The sequence below is a fragment of the Eleutherodactylus coqui genome, chromosome 1 (genome assembly GCF_035609145.1).
Source record: "Eleutherodactylus coqui strain aEleCoq1 chromosome 1, aEleCoq1.hap1, whole genome shotgun sequence".
Lineage (NCBI taxonomy): Eukaryota > Metazoa > Chordata > Amphibia > Anura > Eleutherodactylidae > Eleutherodactylus > Eleutherodactylus coqui.
In genome coordinates, this window is record NC_089837.1 from 180,022,413 (window position 1) to 180,034,600 (window position 12,188).

Genomic DNA, 12,188 nt, shown 5'->3' on the forward strand with positions numbered 1-12,188 from the left:
CGAGCATCACGCCGTTTTCGACTCCCCCCCAGTTTTGGCCCCTCCCCACCACTGACATGTCAGATTTGACCCCTCCCCGCTGCGACGCTGCGCACACCAACGCTAGTTTGTGGCTGGCTTGGTAGAGAGAGAGAGAGAGAGAAAAAAAAGCTTGGCATCCGGCGGGTCACATACAAAAAATGCTCAAGTCTCCCATTAAAGTCAATGGGGTTTGTTACTCCAATAGAGCTCTCGAATTTTACGAAAAGCTCGACTCGAAAAAGAAGGACCCGAGCATTTTGGTACTCGCTCATCTCTACTGGAAATCATTGTTTTAGTACCATAAGGACTTTGCTGAATGGTTGTTCTGCTATGGTCAGCAAGCTCGCAGCATGGTCAGACCCGATGATTGTCTTGACTGTTGGTTCTTGAGAATGTAGTAGTATAGTATGCTCTATCTACTATGAACATGTCAACACACATTAACTATTGTGTATATTTGAGTAAAATTAATTAATAGTCACTCTCAGAACTATGCACTGCTTGCCAGACATGAAAAAGTTCCTCCAAATGTCCCTTAGGCTACCTGCAGTGCAAGTTTCTCAGGCCGATATCGTGCTCACCAACATGCAATTTACTCGCATCTCTGAAATTCCTATCCTTTTGCGCGAGCTTCACACGCGATAGAGGATCAGAAGTGTTTCCTATTGATTTTAATGGGAAACCCCACTGCATACTTGCATGCGCATCACGCAGTATGCAAAGCATTACAGCTCACATTGAAAGCAATAGGCGATGCTTTCTGAGAAATGCGAAACGTTAGAGCATGCCACATTGTTCTTGTATATAACTCCTTTTAAAAGAATAGGGATCCTATTTGCGCAAGATTTGTGCACCTTGCAACACGTAAATCTCACACAATTTTCTAAGCCGTGCGAGGCCAGCCTTGAGGATTGAGCATGACTACATAAGCTGGAGGTGGTGTCCATGCCTGCGTCGGAGATGGCATTAAAATAACTGCAGATAAGTTATTTGACTTAGTAGGCATGCGTAAAATGTTAGCAATAAAACATCTTTGTTTCTTGTTTGGAGTATAAATGACTAAAATAACCTATCTGCCTTGAGGATCTATTTTCTCCTGCATAAGCAAGAACGCTATAGAACTTTTTATTGTAAGTAAAACAACTTTGGAGGTAAATTGAGACTGAAATATTATGGGATAGCTTGGATGTTTATCCTGGAAGGCATCCTTTGATAACGTATGTGCCTCCTGTGCGCAAAAAAACATCTGGGGATAACTTTTTACATTTTCCAACATAAATGCATGTTTTTTTTTTTTGTTATTAAGCCCTTTAGCCCCGGAACGGTATTTGATGTAAGTTTATGTCATAACAGTGTGGTACTTAACTCACCAGGATGCAAACTTACATCATGTGTACGAGGGGAGTCAAAAGCTGATCCCGTGGCATCCCGCAACAGGAACTGGATATTACTGAAAGCCGGCCTCCCACTGCAAAACCCGAGATCGATGAGAAAGTCAATCTCCACTTTTAACCCCTGTGGGAGGACAGCTCGGTAGAGTGCGGGTGGGCGGCAGTCAAAGGCGGAAACCAGTGCATAAAGTCCAAGAGCAGGCGTGACCTGCGTTTATTTCAGTCCAGAATAGTTAACACAAATGCAGCCTTAGCTTCAGGCACAAAAATAACAGTCCAGCAATAACAATAGGCAGTCCCTGCCTGACCAGGTCACACTCCGCAGGTGCACCACACAGCAGGGTTTTCAGCTCTAGCAGGTATCACAGGCTGCCAGGGTCCAGCAGCCATCTTATTCCCCCCCCCCCCCCCTGTGTCCATGCACACTGCTATTTATATCTACCCCTAGCCTGGCTCAGACTCAGCACCTGTGCTGATTGACCTCGCACACAACCTGGAGTGAAGGAAGTAGAAGGGATGATCCCACTACCCACCTGACATCCATTCCAAAAAAAACCAGGCCCAGATACTTTTAAAGAAAAGACCTCCAGCAACTACTTGCTGGAGATTAGATTGCACTCCTGGCTTTTCATGTCTCAAACAGCGGGACATGCACTTCCTCCAGCCCTACTAGGCATAATAGCGGAACCTAGGGGCGATGTAGCGACCATCCACTATCAAGCCCCTCAGTACCTCATACCCCCTACATACCACGATCTATGTAGATCGCAGTATGTAAAGGGTTAACAGAGGAAACATGCTCCCTCTGTTACATGATTGTCAGCGGCAGACACTGTTTCACGGATCCCTCAAAACTCAACATCAATATGGCGTGACCTGTCCTCCAAGCCTACCACTTTGTTCCGATCAAGTTCTAATTCTAGGGTATTATGTGCATCTACAAGGTTGTTATATGACATGGTTCTATTGTCTGCCTCAGCTATAGCTAAGTTGAAGGATTGGATGAGCTGGGCAAAGTTGAACTGTAGAGAAATTTGCAGTGCTTTCAGCATAACTTTCACGGAGGTGTCATCATAACAGGAATGTTGTGAGAAATGTCTGCTATGGCAGGTGATGTAGCTGTAATAAATGAGTGATCACTTGCCCTTGTATTGGGTTGTCCCTCCAGAGAGTCCAACTTCTGTCTCTGCTTTGCTGGACTAGCAGAGGAAGAAGGAGCCACATCTGCTATGTGGCTAAGAAGTTGATTAGGATTATGCTGTTGTAGAGGCTCCCACTTGTCTTTCGCAGAACTGCCCATTGTATTTGCAAATTAACTAGTGTGGAATGAATGGGAAGCCCCACAAACCGATGACACAGAGCTGTTCCTTCGCTCATGTGCTCTCTCCGGTGAGTATTTTACAGGTTCAGATGCAGGGGAGCCTCTGTAGGAACTTTCAGCTGCGCCATCTTAGTCCCATGCTAGGGACTGAGAAAAGTAAAACGTAATAAATTTCTCCATCTGCGGCATCTAGGTGAGAGCTGTTTGGCTATGATTTTTCAGCTTTGAAGCCACTGTGGAGCCCTGGTGATTCAGAAGCTGTGCAGTCAGGCAGGCATTCACATTTGCAGCTAAGGCATGCCACCAAGAAAAGATTTTTGGTCAGACTACTTTTAAAAAATAAAATATTTTTTAAAGAGGAAATAATGGTTTTCTATCGCAGCATTCTGAAATATATTTTTCTGTTGATAGGGCTTTGTGAGGTAGTTTCAAGTATTTCTTGGAGACAGGGTGACCAAAAATGCTATTTCGCCATTCAGTTTTTGTTTTTTTCAAAGGACAGTGTTCATCAACAGGATAAACGTATTATGTTAATGGATCAGACTATTATAGATGTAATAATACCAAATATTTTGTTTTAGACTTCTTTTATGTTAACAAGGAGAAAAAGAGGGGGTTAAACTATTAATATTTGTCCAATTAATTTTTATTGAGTTTTTCAGTAACAAAAAAAATTGAAATACCAATTACAAAACAGAGAATGTGTTCATACAGCACATCCAGCACAGAGTGTTCAAATATTGCAATTTTGAGTGATGGAGGTCAGGGGTAAGACGGAGATAGATAGAAAAGTAATAAAGTCAAGGGTTCCTCATTTGACAATAATTATGTAGATTATTATTTTAAAGGGAAAAGAGTTTCTCATGCACAATATGCAGTTCCATCTCAGGGCGCCCACCCACTGGCGTTTGCGATTTTCGTGCGTGAAAAACGCAGCGTTTTCGCGGCGTTTTTTGCCGCGTTTTCGCGGCTTTTCCGTTAATTTCCATTGACTTTCATGGGTGCATTAGGAGAAAAATAAGGACACATATGCAACTGACAGTTCCTATGTTAAAAAACGCAACGCAAAAAAAAACGCCAGTGGACAGGAGTACATTCAATTCTAATTGCTCTTGAGAAAAAACGCAAAACGCAAAGAAAAAAAAATCGCCAGTGGGTGGGCGCCCTCAGGGCGCCCACCCACTGGCGTTTTTTTTCCCTGCGAAATTCGCAGCATTTTTTTCTCTGCAGGGGTCTATGGGACTTGTAATGTTAAAATAGCGTTATTTACCGCGAAATCGCGATTTTGCGCGATCGCGATTTTAACATTACAAGTCCCATAGACCCCTGCAGAGAAAAAAATGCTGCGAATTTCGCAGGGAAAAAAAACGCCAGTGGGTGGGCACCCTTAGGCAGATATACAAATGATTAGAGTTGCGGTGTGATTAGATGAACAGTCTTACCACCTAAGACCCTAAAAGTTGTTCCACCATTGGCTTATATAAAGGCTCTTAGAGGCTACATGTGTGTAGTCGACCTCTTTTTCTGTTTGTGTGAACTTGTTAACTGCTAGACATGCCTCTAATATGCAATAGAATATATTTCACCCAGTTGACAGAGTTTTAGAGAGGGCACATTATTGGAGTGCGAGAAGCTGAATGGTCCTATCAACATATTGTTCGACACCTGGGCCATTCTGATCAAACTGTTAGGAGGTGTACGGATTAGGGCATGTGTGAGGTCACACAAAAAAAAAGGGGACAGGGCTCAGGGTGCACTCAACAGACTAGTAGTACCGAATATCTTCCGATCATCCTACAAATATGAACATTCAAATACAGGTTACACCATCATCACAGGGCACTTGGCTGAAGTCCATTTGGTCTCACGGTACCCATTACGTGTACAGCCTTTGATATCTGCCTACCGTCACCTCCATTTAGAGTAGTGTCGTGAACAATGAAACTGGGTTGCTGCAGAGTGGAATTGGGTTGTCTTCAGGTAGAGTCTTTGTGGGCACCGATGACGGTCGTGTTTATTTGTGGAGATCTGGGAGTGAGCACCTTAATCCTGCCTTTGTTGTCAAGTGGGAGATGGGGTCATTGCGTGCAACAGTTAGTCATTCCTAGTAGTGGTACGAGAGACAATGACAGCTCCGGGATATGTTTAGAACATCCCGCACCCCCATGTGTCACCTATCGTGCAGGGATTCCATGAGACATTTTCCAGCAGGATAATGCTCTGCCACACACAACAAGGGTGTCACAGGAATACGTCCATAACATCGCCACACTTCCGTGGCCTGCCTGGTCTATTAGCTAGATTTACCACCAAAAGAACATGTATGGGACCATTTGGGACACCAACTTTGACAGACTACGAGCTTGCATGATCTAGATTCTTAGTTACAGCTAGAGATGAGCGAGTATACTCGCTAAGGCACATTACTCGAGTGAGTAGTGCCTTAGCCGAGTATCTCCCCGCTCGTCTCCAAAGATTCGGGGGCCGTCGGGGTCGGGGAGTGGCAGGGGAGAGCAGGGAGGAACGGAGGGGAGATCTCCCTCTCTCCCCCCGCTTCCCCCTGCTCCCCGCCACAACTCACCTGTCACTGGCGCGGCACCCGAATCTTTAGAGATGAGTGGGGAGATACTCCGCTAAGGCACTACTCTTCAAGTAATGTGCCTTAGCGAGGATACTCGCTCATCTCTAGTTACAGCAAATATAGACTAGTATGTGGCAGAATACCATACAGAATCTGAAGCGACACAACAGGGTACTAGAGCTTCCCTTCAAGTGTTCACTTTTCTGCAAAAAATTATCCTTTTGTTCTGATATTGTAATCACTTTATTTAATTCCGACAACTCCTTCTAGCTGTTTGATTTTTTTTATTATGAGTGTATTTATAGTTATTGATTAGCCAAAGCATTATCATAGACATGAAGATGTGATATATGAAGATGATACCATATACCATACAGCGCCTTTTAAAATCAATATAACAGAAACGATAAAGACAAGTTATTAGATGCTAAGTTAAAATGCTTTTAAGTGAAAATATGTTTGCTATATTAAATTCTAATCTAATCTTTTTTTTCACTTTTTAAATACTAACAACTTATATGCAGCAGGTGTTTCTGTTAACATGAGCAAATATAGGAAGAGAAGCTTTCTGGACCATATTCAGTGGATAAAGATTTATTATCAGTTACTAACCACTATGGAAAGGCAGATGGCCACAGATACTTGCATGGCCTATGAATCTGTATACTCATCCAGCAGTACCACAGATTTTTGTGCAAATTATGGGCAGCTATAATATGTGACATACCAAAGTTGACTTGCTTCTGAGTGCAATTTATGCAGAAATGTTAAATGTTGAAGGCAGAGATATAACCCGTAGTTACTAAGGAAAATTCTGTACACTTGAAAAATGGATTTATACTTAAATAGGTTTTAAAGTGATGTCCAGTACCCTAGCATTAAAGCCAATATAGCAGGGGCATAACTATAGGGGATGCAGTTGCTACTGGGCCCAGGACCCTTAGGGGGCCAATATGGTTTATCTTCTCCATATAGTAAGCCTAGTAGTATGAATAAAGCATTATAGTTGGGGGCCCTGTTACAGATTTTGCACTGGGGCCCAGAAGCTTCAAGCCTCTGCATTATACGCTCCTTATAGAGCAAGTAGAAGATGCAGAAATACTAATTATTATCGTCTTTTATTCCCCACAGTTATTTTTTTGAGCCTGCCATGTCACAATCGATTGGGCAGGCAAATGGAAGCGATGCACACTGTTAACTGTGCCCACCAGCTTCATTTAATAAAGTTTTAAACACATTACTATATTATGGCTTCATTTTAGATGGTAATATACATCTGAATGCTTTTAATTTTATATGGAGGCAAACATTGTATTTTCTGACAGATTTGTGTGAATTTTGATAAACTCTGTCCGATGGTATACATATATTTTTCCCAGGCTTTGGACTTATAACACCCAATGGAGCCTGTATGGTGACACATGGAATACATGTTGTGTGACTGCCATACAAGTTCTTAGACTGTGCTGACAACTATTACAGGCATTAACATAGTCATAAACTACTTCTTCCCTCCATGCTGCCAATGAGAGAAAGCTCTAGTCTGAAAGTCACAGTGCATCAGTTTCCATGACTGCCAGTGAAATTGTGCTAGCGACTACAAAAGCTTCCTTCTAAATTCTTTTAAATAAAAGATTCCAAGGCTGAATATACAGTGATCTTGACAGTTTGTGAACCCTTCAGAATTTTCCATATTTCTGCTTATATTTGACCTAAGACTACATCAGATTTTCACAAGTCCTAAAAGTAGGTAAAGAAAATCAAATTAAAGAAATGAGTCAAAAATATTAAACTTGGTTATTTATTTAATAAGGAAAATGATTAAATATAGCATGTCTGTGAATGGCAAAAGAATGTGAATTTTAGCCCATTCCTCCATACAAGACATTTCAAAACTTGAACATTATTCTTCTTTAACCAGTCTTTTGTAGAACAACTTGTGTGCTTTTGTTGTTGTTTTGGTGCATGATCCATGTTGTCTTAAGATTTAGCTCACCGTCCTGACAGTTTCCTTTGAAATCTGTTTGTATAATTCGTATAATGCCCATCAATGAGGGCAAGCCATCCTAGTCAAGATGCAGCAAAGCATGCTTTAACCATGATACTTCCACCACCATGTTTCAAAGCTGGTATTGGGTTTTTATCCTGTAAATCAGTGTTTATTTTCTCCAAACATAAAGCTTCTCATATACGCCAAAAACGTTCTATTTTGGTCTTATCTGTTCACAAAACATTTTTCCAATAGTCTTCTGGTTTATGCAGGTGATATTTAACAAACTGCAGATGGGCAATAATGTTCTTTTTCTAGAGCAGTGGTTTTCTCCTTATAATTCTGCCATGCCCACCATTGTTGTTCAAGGCCCTCCTGATGCTATACTCATGAGCAATAACATTAGCTAGTGTGGGAAAGGTCTTTTGTCGCTTAGAGGTTACCTTGGGTTCCCTGGTGACCTTGCAAACTAGTATAGAACTTGCTCTTGGTGTTATCTTTGATGTTCTACAACTCCTGGGGAAAGTGACTATGGTCTTGAATTTCCTCCATTTGTACACAATCTCTTTAGCAATGGGCTTGTAATAGAGATGAGCGAGCGTACTCGTCCGAGCTTGATGCTCGTTCGAGTATTAGGGTACTCGAGATGCTCGTTACTCGAGACGAGCACCACGTGGTGTTCGAGTCACTTTCATTTTCTTCCCAGAAAATTTTGCGCTGTTTTCTGGCCAATAGAAACACAGGGAAGGCATTACAACTTCCTCCTGTGAAGTTCCAGCCCTATCCCACCCCCCTGCAGTGAGTGGCTGGGGAGATCAGGTGACACCCGAGTATCTAAACTGGGGCCAGCCGCAGCTCGCCACAGATGCACGCTGAGAGACGTTAGGGAAAGTGCCGTCTTGCTGTAGCTGCTATAGGGAGAGTGTTAGGCTGTTATATTCGTCTTCAAGAACCCCAACGGTCCTTCTTAGGGCCACATCTGACCGTGTGCAGTACTGTTGAGGCTGCTTTTAGCAGTTTTGCAAATTTTTTTTTTGTATATCGGGCGTGCAGACCATAGCGTCCTCAGTCTGCAGTCATTTAACTGATTATAGGGGCAGTACTGGTGAGGCAGGGACAGTGGTACAGGGAAAGAGATATACTGGCTATATAGGCAGTGGGCTTTTTCAAAAAAATTGGAAAAAAAAATCTTTGGGCTGCCTGTGACCGTGTTCAGTTTACTGCGTGTCTGCTGGTGGTATTAGTCGCTCATTAATACCCAGCTAAGCCTGTGACTGTCTACAGTTTACTGCGTGTTTGCTGGGGGTAGCAGTCGCTCATTAATACCCAGCTAAGCGTTACAGCAGGCTTGCGCATAATTGTTTCCTGGCTCTGCTGTGTCCGTTACATGATCTCCCTATACTGTGCTCCCTCTGTACTGCTGCTAGTGATATGTTACTGTGGCCTGTCTAGACTGCTACTACTACTGAAATGGAACTAATACTGTGCTCCCCCTATACTGCTGCTTCGGAATTGTTACCGGGGCCTGTCTTGACTGCTACTATTACTGAAATGGGCGGTTGGGCAGCATGTTACCCAGGAGAAGTGGCAGCGGAGTGTCATGCAGACAGTGATTGTGCTTTGTTGGAGGTAGTGTGGTGCTTAGCTAAGGTATGCATTGCTAATGAGGGTTTTTCAGAAGTAAAAATTGTTGGGGGGGGCCCACTCTTGCCGCTATTGTGGCTTAATAGTGGGACCTGGGAACTTGAGATGCAGCCCAACATGTAGCCCCTTGCCTGCCCTATCCGTTTCTGTGTCGTTCCCATCACTTTCTTGAATTTCCCAGATTTTCACAAATTAAAACCTTAGCGGAGCATAGGTCCCATACAAAAATGCTCGGGTCAGCCATTGACTTCAATGGGGTTCGTTACTCGAAACGAACCCTCGAGCATCGCGGGAAGTTCGACTCGAGTAACGAGCACCCGAGCATTTTGGTGCTCACTCATCTCTAGCTTGTAACCTTTTTCCAACCTGGTGACCATCAACAACTTTTCTTTTGAGATCCTGAGAAATCTCACTTGTTCATGCCATAATACTCTTCTACAAATGTGTTATGAAGATCAGACTTTGATAGATACCAGTTTTTTTTAAATAAAACAAGTGGCCAACTCATATCTGATTGTCATCTCATTGATTGAAAACACGACTCTAATTTCACCTTCAAATAATGTGCTAATCCTAAACGTTCACATACTTTTGCTACTCACAGACATGTGATGCCTTGTTCATATTCCTCAATATTCCTCAGTAAATAAATAACAAAAGTCTTTTTTGACTAATTTTTTATAGGCTTGCCAACATTGGCTTGACAGCCCTGTACTGAAGCTCTTTCAGCAGGTGGGGATTTAAAATCCCTGCCTCCTGAAAGGGCTGCATCTGATTGGCTTAGCACTCAGTCAATCACAGGCAGCACTCAGCGATTCATTGAATGACAGCTGAGTGCTGCCAATGATTGGTCACAGTGCTTAGCCCATTGTAGGCAGCGCTCAACCATTCATTGAATTCTTTGAATTTTTGCAGGTGCGCAAATTTTCACGCCTGTAAAACATGGACATGTGAACACACCGGTTATGTCTGCTGAGCGCACCTCGCTACAGCATGGGCACAGAAGTGATAATGCATTCCCACAGGATGAGCAACTGGAACAGCAAAAGGACAGTGAACTGTATACTGGACTCATGGACAGACATAGCATAGGACAAATGGCCAACCCCTCACCAAACATCCCCGCACGCATAAGCAGATGGAATTGTTGTAATAAATATGAGGAATTAGTTAATGTATTGGCCAATGAGCTTAACCCACAGTCCAACTTCAAGGGTCCTCGTATCTTGCGGTCCCTACTCTAACGAGACAACATGAACCACAACCCTGTTTGCAAGCAGAGCGATCGCCTTGATAATGGTTGCCCTGCGCTGGAACCTAAGGGCCACACTAACCTAGAGATGATACATGATCCAGCAGCACAGGACACAGTTCACACTTCAACACACTATGGCTAGCATGCAAGACAGAACAAACACTGAACAGGACTGTCCACACCTGTTCACACACCTAACACATATTCAAGCATGCAAGACTGTAAAACCCTAGAGTAAAGAGATACCAGCTTCCTCTTGCAGAGAGGCTGGTGTGTGTATGCAGCAGACCCGTGGGGATTGGCTGGCAGGAGGAACTCCACACCTAGCCAGCTCAATTAACCCTCTCCTGTGGAGGTGTGCTCCTGAAACCCTGTAGTACACAGATCCCAGCAGCACAACCTGATAACACCCTAGGAAAACAATGGTTCTAATAGACATAGTGGTTTTGTGCACACATACATGCGTCCAAATACATGCTCCTGGGAACAAGGCCTTAAAAAGTTAAAGTGTTTTTAGATCAGTGAGCTGTGTGTTGCAAAACATCATAGTTTTTCACATATTTGAGTTTTTTCCCCTTTTCAGGGCATATAAAGAGGGGTCTATCATCAGGAGTATTTTTGAAGCCACTTTTATGGCTTGTTTTTACCCCATTCTTCAGTTTAAAACATAACCAATTAATAAAATGTCATACACTGTCTAAAGAAGTGTAGTCACCTTGTATGCCACCGAGCTACTTTTTAAAAAGTCAAAATTCTTAACTTTAACCTTGCTCTATTCAAACCCCACACCTTTTACTACACTATTTTGAAAAGTGGCGTGAGAGTTGAAACACCTGTTCTTTTTGCCACAAATCAATAGTAGGTTTGTCTAAATTGATTGATTTGTGCTGAAAAAGGGGCAATGCATAGAAGAAATCCTGCTGCAACACCAGTAATAAATGTGCCTCAATGTCCTGAGATGGTTTCCCCTTCCGGCTGTATCTACAAAACATACTTTTATCGCTCTTACACTGCTGTTTAGTTGTGTGATTTCATAGTAAAAAGACTGAAATAAACATTTTCCTATTTTTTGTGTGTGTTTCAGGGTACTCTGAAGCCATATTGTGTTCTCTGGGATGAATCAAAATCGTAAGTGGCAACTTCACTTTCTTATTTATCATGCTCTCCTTTTTTGCTCTATAATTTTATAGTTGCTTGTATTATGTTTAGATGTGATTTCAAGCTGGAATATTTTATGATTATTGTTATTATTATCATCATTTATGTTTATTATTCTGGTTCATTCAGCAGTGGATTAGCCAGGTTTTGATGAGAAATGATAATCACAATAAAATTCCAACATTAACACATAATGGAACTAGAAGAAGAAAGGAAATCTGCTATTATTTCTATATTATAGTAGAAAAAAGTGACTTTAACTTATGGTATGAAGAAAAGCACAAGAAATGCTGTATATAAATATCAAATTACAATTGTTGTAATAATAATGATGATGATTGAAGTGTTTGGATTTGATTTAATCTATTGGAAGAGACAGATAAAGCATCTTACATTTTAAAGATCGTTTTATTACCTTTAAAGTATGGCACAGGATCTATTAAAGGCTTTACAACCGTTTTCTGCCATAGAAAGTTGGAAAATATGGCGCAAACCTCATTTGTGCAATAATTTAGGATTTTTTGCTCATTGGAGATATAGCAAGAAAAGTGAGCAGGATTTAGAGGAGGGAGGTCTCTGAAGACAGATGTATTTATTTTAGATAGCACATACTTATTCAACAATGCTGTATATCACCTATTAGAATGTTTTTGGAGTGTGGGCGAAACCTGCAGGAAAACCACACAAACACAGGGAGGGCATGCAAACTCTATGCAGATGTTGTCCTTGGTGAGATGTGAACCCAACATCCCAGTGCTAACCATTGAGCCAATGTGTTTGTTTACAATAATTTAGATTTTCTATCATTTATACTAGAACTGGTGAAA

The 12,188-nt window shown here is 42.0% G+C and overlaps 1 protein-coding gene across 1 annotated transcript in view; it reads left to right on the forward strand.

Annotated features, from left to right (window-relative positions):
• Nucleotides 1-12,188, forward strand: part of ADGRB3 (adhesion G protein-coupled receptor B3) — a 918,092-nt gene that overhangs the window by 622,238 nt on the left and 283,666 nt on the right. Inside the window, exon 15 of the mRNA XM_066604215.1 lies at nt 11,288-11,331. Within this exon, the coding sequence (XP_066460312.1) occupies nt 11,288-11,331 (44 nt within the window). The remainder of the gene's footprint in view (nt 1-11,287; nt 11,332-12,188) is intronic.